General features: G+C 40.4%; 1 protein-coding gene across 2 annotated transcripts in view; it reads left to right on the top strand.

Annotated features, from left to right (window-relative positions):
• NBAS (NBAS subunit of NRZ tethering complex) overlaps positions 1-18,278 on the top strand; it is a 356,127-nt gene that overhangs the window by 35,235 nt on the left and 302,614 nt on the right. For both annotated transcript variants that reach the window (XM_054023471.1, XM_054023470.1), the window contains exons 10-12: positions 6,029-6,167; positions 7,120-7,185; positions 12,919-13,047. In XM_054023471.1, the coding sequence (XP_053879446.1) occupies positions 6,029-6,167; positions 7,120-7,185; positions 12,919-13,047 (334 nt within the window). The remainder of the gene's footprint in view (positions 1-6,028; positions 6,168-7,119; positions 7,186-12,918; positions 13,048-18,278) is intronic.

Below are 18,278 nucleotides of genomic sequence, written 5' to 3'. Positions count from 1 at the left end.
GTAATGGACCAATATCACTGTCAGAATTCTGTTCGTTCCTAATATACTTTAAAAACTCTTTTTTTATTGTCCTTAAGTCTGTTGGCCATAGTTCTCTCCTTGTGTCCCTTTGTTTCCTACATGAATTTTCTACAGCTCTTAACTTCTGATTTATATTCATTCATTTATATTTATATTTACTACTATTACATTACTATTCAACGTCTCTTTTCTTTCATTTGCTATATATATATATATTTTATAGCTGCCTTCATTTGCTCTCTAAATCAAGTTTGTTTTTTAACCAGCACATCTTTCTTCCTTAGTTGTGGGATTGTGGCATTTTGGGCATCTAGTAATGGGTTTTTAAATGATTCCCAATTATCATTCACATTTTTCTGATTAAATTCTTCCTCCCACATGATTTGGCTTATCAGCTTTGTGAAATTGGCCGTGTTAAAGCACCAAGTATGTATCTTACTTGTATGGACTTTATTTTGCTTGCACAGTATAAATGTCATCAAGTCATGATCACTTGTACCTAAGCTACCATCATTTTTAGTTTTGTGATCAGTTCCTCTTTATCTGTGAAGACAATGTCTAATATAGAATTCCCCCATATTGGCTTCAACACGCTTTTGAGTTAGAAAATTGTCCTCTGTAATATTTAGAAATTTCAACTATGTTTTCGTACTGGCAGCATGAGACCTAGCAAATCCCATTCAAACTGAATTCACCCATGATTACGTAGCTTTTCCCCCCTACACATTATAGATAGGGGCATAAGGAGGCGTTCATCCTACTCCCTTGTGATTTGGTGGTCTGTGTAACAGATGGTAACTAATATCCCACCTTATGTTTTATCTGTTCGGACATTGATCCATAAACATTGCACATCATTATCTGTAACTAGAAACAGATAATGCCATTTTTGATGTAGAGTGCTACTCCCATTCCCCTTTTGCTCACCTGATTCTTCGTAAATAGGTTATAACCATAGATTTTTAAAAAGCGAGAAAGAGTCCTGTGGCATATAGACTTGTAGACTAACAGATGTATCGGAGCATAAGCTTTGGTGGGTGAATACCCACTTCGTCAGATGCATGTGGTGGAAATTTCCAGGAGCAGGTATAAATATGCAGGCAAGAATCAGTCTAGAGATAACGAGGTTAGTTCAATCAGGGAGGATGAGGCCCTCTTTTAGCAGTTAAGGTGTGAACACCAAGGGAGGAGAAACTGCTTTTTTGTTTTGTTTAATATTCCAATTTTGCGAGACTTCCCACTATGTTTCAGTAGTACCAACTAGATCAAATTTATGCTCATAAATGAGCAGGTTGAATTCCTCTTGTTTGCTACCTAGGCTCTTAGCATTAGTGGAATAGGGAAATCAAGAGGGTTTTTTTTTTCTCTTCATATCCTTTTCTTCCTTGATTAATTTTGTTCTCAACCTCTCAATGTTATGCTGAGTGCTCATATCTTGCCTCTTCTTATTTTTCCCTTGTGCTATTAGTTTAACCTCCTCCTGACTGCTCTAGCTAGCTTGCCTCCAAGGAGATTGGGCCTCCTTCTACTGAGGTGGAGGACATCCAAACTATGTAGCCCCCCACCCCCCGAAGGTCGACCAATGTTGCACAAAACCAAAGTCCTACATCATTTACCTAGCCAGTAATTCACTTCCAGAATCTTCTGCATTCTGTTTTCCTTACTCGTGGGACAGGACGGATCTTTGAGAAGATCAGTTGGACATTCTTCTTCAGCATGCTTCTGAGTTCTTTGAAATCATCTACTATCTGTGAGATATCCTGCGATACAGTGTCATTAATGCTGACATGAACCATGACCGGTGGATCCTTGCCTGTAGAGTTCTGAAGCCTATCTATGTCTCATGTCTTAACTCCGGGAAGGCAGCACGCTGTCCTGTTGTCCACCTGTCGCTTTCAGAATGCTCTTCCTATTCTTCTGAGTATTAAATCTTCTTCAAGGATCATCTGTCTTCCTGGGATGGTTGGAGAACTTAGTGGGTAAGCTTGATTTTCTTACAGGTTGGATCAAGCCAACATCCAAAAAAAAGAAGTTTAACATCCCGAGCAGCCACTAGGTCACATTCCATTTCAGTGCTGTATAGGATTATCATGGTGCTGAATCAGTGAGAGGTTTCAGTTAGGCTAGTAGATAGAAATAAAAGTGAAAAGATGCTCTCTCTCTTCTGTAATCAAATATTACTCAGTTTATGCTGATTAGCCCAAATTAAATGAGATAATATTTTTAAGTTTTTACAATTAATAAGAACATCCCTTGGACCACATTCAATTTAAGCAGAACATTTCACTTTTAAATATTATTTTGAACTATCCAAGCAAAGTTGAGCATTACCCAGGGTGGTTCCATGTTGCTAGATGCAATAGTTTTTCTATTTTAGTAAATCACCTATCTGGGAATGCATTTTAACCATGAACAAGCTTTATATACATCTCAACCACTAGGTGGCAGAATCTTTCAACAGTAACACATCTTGAACATTGAGGATACACAATTGTTACTCAGCTTGTTAATTTCTTTACTAATTTCTTTCCCAGATTGTTTGTTCCTTCTGTACAAATATTTTTACTTTGACAGCTTGTTTTTCAAAAGTAATATGCACAATAAAAAAGACTAGCATAGGGCTATGTTCTAAACATTTTTTTTCAAAGTAATTACTAGTTTCTAAAAAACCGAAACTGCTTGTTTAACAGTAATCATAGGGGCTTAAAGGAAAAAGTGTTGATTTTTTTTCTTTTAGTAGTAATCAGCACTAGTTGTATGTTTTATAGTGTTTTAAAATGGTGTTTTTCATATCTCGTCATGTTTTCTACTGTGTGTAATTAACAATATTACTAACTGATAAACATGCAGTGATGTGTAGGTTATACCGCTATATACTAAGATGCAATTTTATCTATGCTTAGTATAGGTAGTTGTTGATAGAATAAGCTGTTTTGTCCTTCTGTTTTGTATATAAATATATAATGTAAATATATAATGTAAATATATTTTTATTTATAAATAAGCAACTAAATGTTAAAATAGTAGGATGATGTAAACCCTTTTTGCTGATGTTTGTTCCAGCAACATATTTTGAGTATATTTTTGTTCTTGTTAAAGAATCTCAAGTCGTTGAATGTGTTTGGTTTTTTTTAACTTTTTGGGGAAAAATATAATTTACCTATATATTAGCATATCTTATTTGGAATGCAGAGATGGGAAAAATGTATCAGAATATATAAGTAACTCATACATTGGGCCCAGTTCATCTTTGTTGGGCTTGATTGACCTCATTTGAGATATATCAAGGATGAAGTTGATTTAGCACAGAGAGGAAAAGATGGTTTTGTGGGTGTAAGTTGGGCTGAGAGTTGGGACATGTGGTGGCAATGCCCAACTCTGCAGCATATTTTCTGAGAAACAGAAGAAATCAACTAGGCCCTGTTCCTGCAAAGACTTCCTTGAATTAAATGAGAATAATCATAACTTAAAGTTAAGCACATGCTTAAGACAATATCTGTCTTTCCATTTCCTTTCTGTAAAATGCGGATAATATAGTAATACTTCCTTTGGGGAAATGACCATTTCTTCCTGCTTCTAGGTACAGCACCAAACACAGTGGGATTCCAGTCTTAGGCTATGTCTACACTGCACAGATAACCTCAGTGATTGGCACCTCGGTTTACTCAACCTGGGTGGGAGTGTCCCAGCTGTATAGCCTTACCTGTTATTGCGTCCTCATGGTTTCTGCACTTGCCTGTGTGCCTGGTGTTACCCGCTCAGTTTAGGGCACCCCGCCTATACCCTACCAAGGGCTCAAGGCGTGACCCAATCAATTTAGGCACCCCTCACCCTGTCCTTTCCAAGGGCTCAGGGTGTAAGGCACCTATCCTTATCCACGGGGCTCCGGAAGAAACGTGGTCAATTTAAGTACTCGCGCTTTCCCTTGGGGCTCAGGGCTTTACAGGTCTGCAGAACCTTTTACCAGTGCTCTAAACAGCTATGTATTAGCAACACACACAGAATATATATACCAAGCAAATCTCTTATGCTCACCACTCCCAATATACAGACAGATTTCACCCAGGGCCAGTCAGGATTCATTCATCTGGGGGTTCCTGGCGATGCTGCTGCACGTCACGGTCATGCAAAGGGGTCAGAATTCCATCAGCTTGATGTTGAACTGCAGTCCGGAAATGCTTCCCAAAGAGTATTGTTTTTAATTTACATTATATAGGTAAAATTAGCTACCTCCTTCAAATTTACTAAACCTGTCACATTATCCCACGCTTGAAAATAACAAAATTTTAACCAGTTAGGCACTGGCACCTGTGCGTCCTCCTTCCTGCCCAAGTTCTTTACATTTTATCTTCCATACCCAAATTGTAACTTAATTGTGGCCTTCTCTATTTGTACAGATGGTCAGCATTAAATGCTGGTCAGAGCATTTACCATTTGTTGAGTCTCTTTATGTATCCTCCCTAATTTCCCAGCGTCTTTACAACCTTGGTGGTTATAACTCTCATTAGGGACTGTGATCGGCGTCGGCCCACCTACCCGCTAGGGGGCGGTGGGGAGCTACGAGGTCACTGGCCGGCCTGGGTCACGCCTCCGTCAGCGGGGAATTAGCGGCGGGGCGGCCGCCAGCCAGAGTCAGTAGCGCGCCCCTCAGGCAGGGGAGCGCCGGCAAAGGTCAGTAGCGCGCCCCTCAGGCAGGGGAGCGCCGGCAAAGGTCAGTAGCGCGCCCCTCAGGCAGGGGAGCGCCGGCAAAGGTCCCGGCGTGGCTCTGCCGGGTAGGGGAACGCAGGCCCACCGTACACCACTGCGCTCCAGCCCAGGGCCCTGACAGTGGCAGAACGAGGGTCCCACCACTGGGTCAGCGGGGTCGTCCCGCTACATAGACTCACCACTGTGCAGCTCTGTCCCTGGGCTACTTCCTACCCGATTGCTCGCCCGAATCCCTCTGGTCCCGTGAGTGCGTCGGGGTACTCGGCTGCTGGCAGCTCCCGCTCCCCCTCCGGCTCCTCCAGTTCCTCTGGGTACTCGGCAGCAGGCAGTCCTGGCAGCCCCAGTCCGTCCTCCAGGTGAGGTTTCCACGGGTCCAGGGCCTCCCCTGGTGTGGCAGCAGGCTCTGAAGGGAGCAGCCCGCGGTCTGTGTCTGCCTCCCTCCCTGGTGCTGCTCTAACTGAGCTAAGGGCCCCGCCCTTTATACTTCCTGTTCCACCCCTCCCCTTCCGGGGGGTGGAGCGAGCTTGGGCTGGCCCTGCCCACTCAGGCTGAGGGAAAGGCACTTTACCCTCAGGTTCGGAGGGAAGCCACCCTGGCTCCCTACAGGGACATTCCTGACTGGGGGTGCTTTATCAACAGCAGAATGTTCCTTTTTACAATTTTAGTGGTGAACTCCCTGAGTTTCATCCAAGGCTTGTTTAATATGGGAGGAGAGAGGGGGTTGATGAGGTCTCAGGCCTACACTGCGTCCATATCCCATGGTTCTTTGTGATGAGATGCTTTAGATTTTTTCCCTATCAATCGAGGGAGAACTTGTCGGTCCTTTGGGGGGAATTGAGGGGCGGGCACTTGAATTAGGGAATTGGGGGTAGGAGGACTACCAGCACTACCCATTTTGCTTGGGTCCTCACTTCACTCCTGTGATTTAGCTTGTGTCATTACTGCAAAATGAGCGGGTTCCAGCCAGAGTTAAAGTGAAACCTAGATTCTAACCATTACCCCCAGCCAAGTAAGCTGGCCCTGTTTTAAAGTGCCTCCAAACCCAAGTCAGACTTTGTTTTTTTGTGTGCATGGTAGGGGAAGGTTAAGGCTAAAACCTGGGTAAAAGATCCCAGGTTAACTGTGTAGTGTAGGGTTAACCTTAGTTGGGGCTTTTCGATGCTATTTTAATGCATGGTTTTATTCATTTCAGGTAAAGCTATTATGCTCCTGTTTAATGGAATTACGAAATATATATTTGGACTCCTGCAGTAGGCAAACCAAAACCTGCATTCAATAATAAAAGTATTTGTGTTTATAGGCTTTTGCTTGTGGGTGGCTGTGAAACAGATGAAGATGGAGTATCTAAAGCAACTAGTCGTGGAATATCTGCTTGGAGAGTTCTTTCCGGATTCCCCCATTATAAACAAGTCACTAGTTATGAAGATGATACTGGGACAGTAAGTAGCTTTGGAGTCCTCATTTTGCTGTTGGAAGAATATTATAGTTACACTGGTTACATAAAGAGAAACTTTATGTAGCTTGCTCTCTTTTCCCGAACCATAGCATTTTTCCGTATTTGAGATACTGTTGTGCCAGTATTCAATCAGGATGAGTTGGTCAACTGTAGGCTGGTCAGCCTGAAATCAATCCCAAGCAAATAATGGAAAAGCTGACACAGGATTCAGTTGATAAAGAATTAAAAGGCAGGAATATAATTAATGTCAACGTGGTTTTATAAAAAATAGTCTCATCAAAGCTTTCATTTGTTATCTTAAAACTATTTATTACAGGTATTGCAGAGCAGTTAGGAGCCCAGTCATGGATCAGGTTATTTTTCACCTGTATATTTTGAAAATATTTTAGCCTTTTATAGCCCAGTTTGAAATAAGCCTAATTGTAACCCTCTTTTTAGGGCTGTAGCATACACAAAACTTGCACTGGCATAATAAAACTCGCTGTAGTTATATTGATGTGCTCTACATGGGTACACTGAAATTAATGTCTTAATTAGCTTGTAGCAATTTAGCTTAATACAGTAAACCAATTTACATTTTAGAATGTGAAAAGTTCTAATGTGTATACTTGGCAATATGTATTAAATGTTCAAGCATGGCATAATTTAGTGGCAAGCTGGTGGTGCTTTTTCATGGAAACACTCATACATAGTCCAAGTAATTAATAAGCAAATTTAACCTGTTGCAACATTTACATGAAGTGATATTTTAATACATGAATATTAAAATAATTCTTATGAATATTTTAAAATTTTCATAAAGCTGAGAGAATGTTGCAAAATAATGTATTCTTTCTTGATTGTTTCATTACTCACTGGATTCGATTGAATTTTTACTGCATAAATCAAAGACTGTCTTTAATCTTAAAGTGTGTGATACACTCCTGTTTTAACAGGCAAAGAGAAGTGGATTATTAAGGATTATGAATTTCAGATTTTACAGCAAACAAAGAACAGAACAGGTAATACGTTCCTCCTTAACACTAGATTCACTTGGGTTTACATGAACGAGGAATTTAATTGACTTGAAGTTAACTTAATTTAGATAGATTAAAAATTAACCTGTTTAGAATTCTTTGCTGAAAACACTCTCTAATGCAATAGTAGTATTTAGCTTTAAATCAGTTAACTGCATGAGTTATCAAATTGCTTTCTTGGGGACTTTGTTTTGTTGGCAGACTGTTGCTCTGTCACTGATTTGGTTTCACTTCACTTTATTTACTCGTTTCATATATTACCTGGCGTCATCAGTCCTGCTCATAGAGACCTGATGACTTTCAGTATATTTTATAACTGAAACAGATCCAGTGATTTACTGCTTTATCCTAAGTGAAACTTGTTACCCAAGGTGGCAGGTGCAGAAAGTCTTTGCTGATATGTGCAAGCAGACTGCGAAGAGCTACAAAAGGATCGCAAAAAAATGGCAGATGAAATTCAATGTTGATAAATGCAAAGTAATGCACATTGGAAAACATAGTCCCAACTATACATATAAAATTATGAGGTCTAAATTAGCTGTTAACACTCAAGAAAGAGATCTTGGAGTCATTGTGGATAGTTCTCTGGAAACATCCACTCAATGTGCAGTGGCAGTAGAAAAGTTAACAGAATGTTGGGAATCATTAAGAAAGGGAAAGATAATAAGACCGAAAATATCATATTGCCTCTATATAACTCCAGGGTATGCCCACATCTTGAATATTGCATGCAGATGTGGTCTCCCCATCTCAAAAAACATATATTGGAATTGGAAAAGGTTCAGAAATGGCAACAAAAATGATTAGGGGTATGGAACGGAATGATTAATAAGACTGGGACTTCTCAGCTTGGAAAAGAGACAACTAAGAGGGGATGTGATTGTAGCCCCTAGGGCTAGCCTGCTTACTCGCTTATATATCTTTTCTTACGGGTTTGATTGTTTTATTATAATAGATTTATAGATTTGTACTAGAGTATTTTTGGCTGTAACGCAAGGAACCTACAGTCCACATCCTGTATGTTGAACTGTACCGCCTGGGAGTCATCTACAATAGAGATGTGTTGCTAATGTCCATTCCATGACCCACCCTCCTTCCCCACTGTCGGAGTTTTTGGCAAGAAGGAACTGGGGATGAGGGGAGCTGGCAGCTCCCCTTATACTCTGGCATACACATGCCACTCCAGAGGGTGCCAAGGCCGGTTCCCTACGGATACCACTGAGGGCACCGGTGCATGTGGCGAGCACACACACACCTACAATGGAATGGATATGAGCAACACATCTCCTAAGAACACGAGTTACGAAAAAAGGTAACTGTCTTTTCCAGTACTTACACTTTCTAACTATAAAGGACAGTTATTCTGATATCAAACTTAAATCTCCCTTGCTGCAGATTAAGCCAATTACTTCTTGTCCTACCCTCAGTGGACATGGAGAACAATCAGTTTCTGTCCTTTTTATAACAACCCTTAAAATATTGCAATACTACTTTTCTCTAGACTAAATATGCCCCTTTTTTCCTCACAGGTCATGTTTTTCAAATTGCATGCCTTTTTTGTTCCTTTTCTCTGGACTCTTTCCAATTTGTCCACATTTTTCTTAAATGTGCCTAAACTGGGCACAGTACTTCACCTGAGGCCTCACCAGTGCTGAGTAGAGTGAAACAATTACTTTATCTGTCTTACATCCAGCACCCCTGTTAACACATTCCATAATAATATTTGCCTTTTTAGCAACAGTATCACATTGACTCATATTCAATTTATGATCCCCTATAACTCTGAGATCCTTTTCAGCAGTACTGCTGCCTAATCAGTTATTCTGCATTTTTTATTTATGCATTCAATTGTTTTCTTCCTAAGTGTAGTAGTTTTCATTTGTCTTTATTATATTTCGTCTTGTTGATTTCAAACATTCTCTAATTTATCAAGATCATTTCAAATTCTAATCCTGTCCTTCAAAGTTCTTGTAACCTCTCCAACTGGGTCATACGATATTTAGGAGCAGGCCTCTCTGTCTATAAATACATACTCTTTCTAGCCTAATGAATATTTAAGAGTGACTCCATATCCCAGTGATGCTCACTAGGGTGATTGGAGACTCAAGTCCCTTCTCCACATCAGGCAGAGGAGGGATTTGAACCCTCCACATCCTTTTTTTTGTGAAAAACACTAATCTGCCTTAGGCACCTCCAGTAGAGGGTTTATGGCTGTGAATCCTGAGTATAGAAAGGTGCTTTCTTTTGGCCTGGACTTAAGTGCCTAAGTCCCTTTGAAGGGCAGGATTCCCTCCTTGGCATCTCTTATTGGCTAGCTTAGGTGGCTCTCTGCCTAGCATGGTGGCTTTTGTGAATACCATTCTTAAGTGCCTAACTGTCCCCATATCTGGGCACCTTACTCAGGGGTTATGAATTCCATTACATGGTAGGGCACCGAAAAGGTAGACATTCTAGTCCACCTTATTAATTTCTCCCCTAGGTAACTTGATTGTTACCAATTTAAGATGGTCCTATATTTACATTCATCTTAAGCTTCCCCCCCCCCATCTTTTAAATGCTTCTTCATGGAATTTTCTCTGGCCAACACCTGAAGCTTAGCTGGTCAGTCATTGTCACAGTCAGATTGGCTGAAAGGGCTTGCAAGAGGATGGAAAGGTGTTTGTCTGCCCTGAGGAAAGAAATGCTTGGCTGCTTCCTAGCACTTTCCTCTTGTCTGGGAGTTGGCAAGTTAATACTGACCCCTGAATAGCAGCATTTCCTGGGCTGGTATTTCAGCCTTTAAATTAAGGAATGGAAAATATGAAACAGAAGTAGATTTTATATATATAAAAGAAGCTCAAGTAAGTTTTTATTGAAAGACTAGTATTGAATTGAACAAAACTTTAATTTTACTGCTCTTGCCAGCACTAAATTTTAAAAGAGTAAAGGTTACAATTGTTGTTCACTCATCTTCAAAAGTGTTAATACCATTTCAGGAATTGTATCTTAAATACCTGAGGTATAATTTTATTGTGATTTATGGGGGATAGAAAAAGCTATTTAATACTGTTGCCAAGGCTCAGCGAGGACTTGCCTGTGGAGCCTGCTGTTCTCAACTTAGATGACAAATCTTAAATGTGGTATGCCAGCCTACTGGAGCTTTCTATATTTTGTTCTGAAGTTGCCCTAAGAGTAGTGAAATGTTTACTGGGGTAGCAGAACTTGCCTTGCCTAAGGGTACATTAATCTTTTGAGAGGCTAGATTTGGAGGTGTGTGATGTGTATGATGGCCATCCAAAGGAGCAGCAGTTGCACTGATTGCTGAGTTATGTATTGACTTTCAGAGAGGCCTCTCTTAATGTTCGGTCATGATGACCTACAAGAAAGGCTCTCAGCCTAGCGGGTAGGGTTTTTTATTTTACAGTTCCATTGAGTTTCATAACCATCTTTCTCTTCTGTGAACAAATCTTGATTTATAAACTAAAAAGGAGAGTGCATTTCATAGCTTTGCAACTTTCAGCAAAGGGAAATAGAAAGCACCAGGCAGTAATATTACTACTCTCATGCCAATTGTTTCGTAAGAGTGGAAATCTACTATTTAATCAGACACCATTAGGTAGTTTAGGTACAAAATTTTAGGTGGTTGTTGTTTGTCATCACTTTTAACAAAAGCTTGCTATCATTTTAGGTTTAAAGAATCCTATTCAGTATTTGCAAGCCAAACACATAATGTATAAGAACGGAAAGTAAAACCGATAAGCCAGTTTTCATTGTCTAAGTGAACAAAATGTAAATTTTAAATAGTTTGAGATAAGATGGAAGCTAGTCTAAAATGAAAGGAAACTTTTTTGCATATGAAATTTCAAAATTATAGCTTCTTGACCATCTTTAGAAACTAGACTTAAAATTTCGATCGTATGTAGCCAGTCATGTCCATAGTTTAAGGTTATGAAAGACAATTTCTGCCGTAAGCATACTTTTAAGAATGGCCTTACTTGGTCACACCAATGGTCCTTGTAGCCCACAGTGGCTGGTGCCAGATTCTGCAGATGAAGAGAACAGAACGGCATTTTATCGAGTGATCCATCCCCTGACATCCACTCCCAGCTTCTGGCAGTCAGAGGCTTAGGGACACCTGGACCATAGAGTTGTGTCCCTGGCTAATAGTCATTGATGGACCTCCATGACTTTATCTAATTCTTTTGTGAACCCAGTTACAGTTTTGGCCTTCACAAAATGCCTGGCAATGAGTTTCACAAGTTGACTGTGTGTTGTGTGAAGAAGTACTTCCTTATGTAGCTGGAGTGCCTGCAGATAATTCCCAGTGACCATTGCTAGCTTCAGGGGTTGTGTTACCTTAACTCTGTATTTTCTGGTTCTGAAAAGTTTGAGTTTTGCTGATCTTGATATTCTGGAAGGGCATGAGCAATCTTAATGAATTGGGCAATCTTAATGAAGTTTTCTGCCGTTTAATCTATACACATTTATTTAAGCAATTATATGGCTTAACATATATTTATTCACATCCTTAATTTTTATAGTTTTATGTTCGAAAATGGTGAATGACACATTACTTATTTACAGGATGATTAACATTAATTTTTTAGTCGTGACTAGTCAAGCTGCATTTGGATGGAAATCAAGTAAAAATGCCCCAAAACAGCATTTAAATTTTTTTAGTTAAAAACACCTAACTGTGCAGGATACATAAGGAAAAAAAAGTTTATCAAAATGTGTTTTGTATTTAAAATTAACTGATTTATTAAACAAATGGAGTGTTCTCTGTTGTAGTTAGTGAATTGAATTGATGATTTCTGGTAACAATGTCTTTCAAGTTTTTAAAACTGGAAGATCTCATTCTCTCATACTTCATTTTTATTCATAACTTGGAAGAGAAAAACAAGCTTTCCTCTTTTTCAACTCCTAATTGGTTCTCAGTTTTGAATTAACTTGTCCTTGAACTGAACTAGTTGAATAAACTGAAATGAAGAGAATATTCTCTCTGTACCTGCAGAAAAAGCTACTGCTGTCAAGAACTGGTTTAGCACTTCAGCAAATTCTCTAGTTCAGGGTGCTTAGCCAGCGATTTCCCACTATTTCAGTGGTTTAACTTTGCTCTAACTTCGGCAGCAAACATGTACTGCTTGAATATTATTATTTTTATGTAATTTAAATGATTTTAATAGATTATAGTAGATTTTTAGGCTTTAACATAGGCTGTCATAATTTCAAATTTAATATTGAAAAAGGTTTTTTAAAAAGAAAAGTGTATTTAATTTAAATTAAAATATCTGATAAAATAAGATTATTTTGATTGGGGAAAAAAAAGAGAGTTTTTTTATCTGCCCTATCCTAGCTCTAATCCACCAAACACCAATCAAAGAACGGTCTCTTCCCCCTCTTGCATGCTCACTGTAGTCAAAAGACTACAATATTTTGACCATTTTGGTCCTGAAATTAACAAATGAAGGTGTCCAGTAATACAGGTAGGTAGAATACTTTCTACATGTATTACTAAACTTTTTATATTCTTTTACTTACATTTAAAAAATGAAATATAGTATATATTTCAATTTTACTGTATGCTAGATATTTGTAATTTAAAACCCCCATACAAATAAAAAATTGTGGCCCTAAAATAAAGGGAAAAGCTACTCTGTATTGCTGAACTGAATTTAGCCTATTCTTACTGAGAGTCTTACTTTTCTTTTTACACTCTTTATTAAATTGGTTGGGCAGGATGGAGTTTTCAAGATGAGCCTTTCTCCAGATGGAACTCTTCTGGCAGCTATCCACTTCTCAGGAAAACTGACCATCTGGGGAATCCCATCTCTCAAACAACAAGGAGAATGGGATCAAAGCGACCAGGTACATGAAGTTTTAAATATAATAAATATTTTAATCATGAGTTTAGCTTTACTAGGGATTGAGAGATGTTCTGGATATCTGTCATTTTAGCTACCAATATTTCTGTCTATTCATCTGCTTGTTTACAAGGTGCCGTGTTTTACTAATACTCTAATTTTAGTGTCTTCTGGAACTTTGAAGGGGCCTTTCAGATGAAAAACACTGGTGATATTGGAATAAGTTAAAAGTTGAAAGTGTTGAAAATAATATGTAGTTGACAAAGCCCTAAGTGTGAAGAGAGTAAAATAAACAGGTGCAGGTAAACTGAAACACTGTTTCAAAACACAAATCAGTTGAGTATGTAGCCTTTCAAGTTATAAGTTCTGGAGGGCTATGTGGTGCAGTAGGCTAATGCATTCGTCTTTTACCCTTGTAAAGTGGTACTTCTCTCCTGAACAATGACACTTCAGAAGGACTTGCTTTTCAAATGATGACATCAAAAAGCTATGCTCTACCTAATACAATTTATCTTAGTTTTGTAAGCATTCAATTCAGTGCAGTAAAGACAACAATGGTCTTAGCTAATCTTTAAATAAACTCCTTATTACTTCAACCACACAGTGTGCTGGAGTTGTCAGTTAATGATGAAAAGGCATTTGCTTACCGTTTGAAAAGTGGCAGATCTGGAATCATGAACACTAAGAACTCTGCAACAGAGAGTCCTGTGGCATCTTTAAGACTAACAGATGTATTGGAGCATAAGCTTTCGTGGGTGAATGCCCACTTCGTCGGATGCATGTGGGCATTCTAAGAACTCTTGCCTGATTTTGGAAACCATTTCTTAAATATTAGATATTGACATAAGCTTTGTCTCTCTTACTACATGTGTTGTATAGTGTTCAGTTAATGTCTTTAAAAATCAGGATAGAGTGCACTTTCTGTCCATAGTACCTGCTTTTGAAAACCAGAGTTCGTATCTGAGTCTGCTCTAATTCTGCCTACTTTCAGGTGCAAGCCTAGGTGGTGGACTTTTTTGGTTAATGGCATGTAGTTGATGCACTGATCTGATTTCATACTGTGTATCTAGGAGGGAACATTTCATGTTTTAGGCCAGTTTGAAAAAGTACTTTGATATTTTAGCCATGCAAGGGTCTACTTGCATCGACCAGGCTGTGGGACTGAAAACAGGTTTTGTAACCAGACCGGATGTTCGGTGTCCAAACATGTGTTAGAAGAATTATTCTTGATGTTTTCTACCTACATTTGTATCCACAGAATTTGTTTATATATGTTGTGTATAAATGTCGTTCTCATTTGTTTTAGGGTTGATCAATTCACAGACTCACTGTTCTTTCTGAGTCTACAAAGTCCATATGTTAATGAATGAATTCCCAACCTATGCTGTTATGTAACATCTTCAATTACTAGTTGTTCACTGCGATTTACTGTCACCCAATATCTTTCTGCACAACATACTAGCTACTTTAGGGCTCATGATATAAAATATTTTCTACCATTTACGATCATTTTTGTGAGATGATTTAAATGCCTCAGCTTCTCTTTGTCTATATGAAATACATCCAGCTGTTCCCACAATCTGTTGAACTCTTCTGCAGTCCATGAGTTGCACAGCAGACACCACAAGCTCCAACATATAGCTTTTGGTCTTTTTTAATGATCTGTAGATACAGATTTTCATTGATTTTTTTTTTTTAACTGTTTTCATGATTATTTCCATATCTGGGCATTATGAGGAGCATTTGCAATTAAGTCTTCCAGAAAGATAAGAGACCGGAATGCTTATTGGGACTCATTTCATAAGGCGTACTAATATGTGAAGAGGATTGCGGTTCATAAAAATATTCTAAAAGATGACACTACACTCCAAATATAGCCTATGGACATAGCAAGCCAAAAGTCTGGATGTCCACTGTCATCCTGTTGTGTGTGAAATATCTTGGTTCAAGCCTAGGAGACTGCCATGACCAGATCCAGTCTTTGTTTATATTATTGACATTAAGCAGTCATGTCTGGTAACAACATTTAGGCCCCAAGATATAGTTCTAATTTACATAGAGAACAGCACTTCAAAGAATCTGTTGAAATTTTGGGAAAAGAAATGATGTAATTTTTATATTCTTTGCGCTTACAAGATCTACATCTGCATTGAGGTTTTGCCCCCAGGATATTTACTACCTATTACTCATTTGCCGGTGAAGCCATTTTCATTATTTTATGCATGTTCCAGTAGAAGGTGATATAAGAATTAACCTGACTTGCCTAGTGCAGAGCCTGTTTTAAAACTGGTTATATAATCAGTTGGTGTTGAATTATAATGGATATTTCTTCTTCGAGTGCTTGCTCATGTCCATTCCATGTTAGGTGTGTGCGTGCCGCGTGCACAGTCACTGGAGATTTTTACCTCAGTGGTATCCATCAGGCTGGCTCTCTGGTGCCATGTGCTCATGCATTGGTATAAGGGGCTTGGGCAACCCCGCACCCTCTCAGTTCCTTCTTACTGCCTGTGATGGTCGCTGGAACAACTCTTCTTGCTTTGGCAAGGCGTTCATCTAGTGGTTCTGTTATTTCCTCTTTTCTTTGCTTGTTTAGTTAGATTCAGTTTATTTTTTTCATAGTAGTGTATATTTTTAGACCCCCTCCCCCCAGTTGTTTTGAGGCACATGCTCTCGGCTTCGAACTCTTTGCCTTCTGTGGCAAGCTCATTCTGGTGAGCGACCCGCACTCCAGCTGTCTGAAGTGTCTGGGGGAGGCTCATATGTGAGAGTGTTGCCAGATCTGCTGCTAGTTCAAATGTCATACAAAAAAGAACAGGGAGGCTAGGCTAAGGTCCATCCTGATGGAAGCTGCACTCAGATGGGCTTTGGAGCAAAGCTGGTCAGATTCGGCACTGAATACTACTCTGGCAGCATGGGTTTCTCGGCACCTTTCCCTTTCATTGGTGCCAAGGAAGAAGCACAAAAAGCAACAGTCTGAGAGGAGGCACTTCCCAGAGCCGAGGAAGGATAAACACGGGGAGTGCAGTGGAGTGCAACCTGTGTTGGGCCACTCTTCTACCCCTGCTCCACAAGTGGCACCGTTGACTCCGCCTTGCTTGCAGGTGCCATTGAGTCCAGTGTAAGACCATCTGACACCGAACCCTCTGGTACCAACCAGAGGGAAACTGACTCTGCTGATGTCAGCAAAGACTTCCCCGCTCTGGCACTGTTCCCTAGACCATCAGCACTGGCCAGCAGAAGCAAGGGGTACCGGTCCCACCCAAACTGACTCGTCCTCAGAGTCGGAGGTGGAGTCGTATACCCAACCAAGGTGCCGTTACCAGTACCCAATCTATGTCCCGTCAGATCCTGGTGCGGGTGCCCTCCCAGGCACCTGGCTAGGTGGTCTGTGCAGGTCCAATGGCCTTTTTGGACTCCCTGGAGTTCCAGCTGTTCATACTTGGGGGAGGGGGGGGTGTCCAAGAGAAGGGGCCTTCCGCTGCACCATCCGGCACCCGACCTGGACTCTGGTATCGAGCCGGGTACTGATACTCAGGACTTGGAGCTGTGTGATGTGGTTGGTGCAGAAGGGGAGGAGGAAGGCCCCCTGCCAGTGCAGGCCACTGCTATCACCGCCTCCTCCTCCCCAGACGAAGCTGTGTCGGGGCTGAGCAGCTCGGTGCCGTAGGATGACTTTAGAGCTCACCAGGAGCTATTGAAAAGTGTGACTTCTAACCTAGTGCTGGAAGTGCAGATGCTTGAAGAGTCCTCACGCAGCTTGAGCAACATCTTACTTGCAGCAGCCCCATCAAAGGTGGTCCTATCCCCTCAACAAGGCCCTTATGTGTCCAGTCAGGTCCCTGTGGCAGACCATATCTTCTCTGGCCCCTACTTCAAAAAGAGCAGAGAAAAAGTGTGATGTTCCCACCAAAGGGTATAAATACTTCTATTCCCATCCCCTTCCCGGGTCTCTTGTGGTTGGAGCGGCCAACAAAAGAGACAGGCAAGGGCTGCAAGGTGCGTCCCCCAAGCCAAAGGACTCAAAGAAGCTGAATCTGTTTGGTAAAAAGATTTATTCTCCTGGTGGGTTGCAGCCCCACATCTTCAACCAGCAGGCCTTGCTTGGGAGGCATGATTATAACATATGGGACTCCATGTCAGAATTCAAGAACTCGCTGCCCCAGGAGTCCAGACAGGAATTCTCTGGTCTGGTGGAGGAAAGAAAGACCATAGCCAGGGCCTCCCTCTAGGCTGCCCTAGATGCCCTAACAAAAGGTTGGCATCAGCGGTGGTCATGAGAAGATACTCCTGGCTCCAATCCTTGAGACTGCCTCCGGAGGTTAAGCAGGTCAATCAGGACCTTCCGTTTGAGGGAATTTCCCTCTTGTCCTACTAGATGGATGCAAAACTACATGGACTGAAAGATTACAGGGCCACCCTCAGGTCGCTAGACCTCTATCAGCTTAACTTCAGTACCCAGAAAGATAATGGAGCAAATAATTAAGCTATCAGTTTGCAAACACCTAGAAGATAATAAAGTGATAAGTAACAGTCATCATGGATTAGTCAGCAACAAATTGTGTCAAACCAACCTAGCAGCTTTCTTTGACAGAGTAACAAGCCTTGTGGATAGAGAGGGAGCAGTAGATGTGGTATATCTTGACTTTAGTAAGGCTTTTAATATTGTCTCGAATGACCGTCTTATAAACAAACTAGGGAAATACAGCCTAGATGGAGCTACTATAAGATGGGTGCATAACTGATTGAAAAACCATTTCCAGAGAAGGGCATATCAAGTGGGGTCTTGCAGGGATCAGTCCTGCATCCAGCTCTATTCAATGTCTTCATCAATGATTTAGATAATGGCATAGACAGTACATTATAAAGTTTGTGGATGATAACAAGCTGGGAGAGGTTGCAAGTGCTTTGGAGGATTTAAAATTCAAAATCATCTGGAGAAACTGGAGAAATGGTCTGAAGTAAATAGGATGAAATTCAATAAGGACAAATGCAAAATATTCCACTTAGGAAGGAACAATCAGTTCCCATCATACAAAATGGGAAATGACTGCTTAGGAAGGTGTACTGCAGAAAGGAATCTGGGGGCCATCGTGGATCACAAGTTAAATATGAGTCAACAGTGTAACACTGAGGAAAAAAAACAAACATCATTCTAAGATGTATTAGCAGGAGTATTTGTAAGCAAGACACAAGAAGTAATTTTTTTGCTCTACTCCATGTCGATTAAGCCTCAAC

The sequence above is a fragment of the Malaclemys terrapin genome, chromosome 3 (assembly GCF_027887155.1).
Source record: "Malaclemys terrapin pileata isolate rMalTer1 chromosome 3, rMalTer1.hap1, whole genome shotgun sequence".
Taxonomy (NCBI): domain Eukaryota; kingdom Metazoa; phylum Chordata; order Testudines; family Emydidae; genus Malaclemys; species Malaclemys terrapin.
This window is presented reverse-complemented; position numbering and strand designations above follow the sequence as displayed.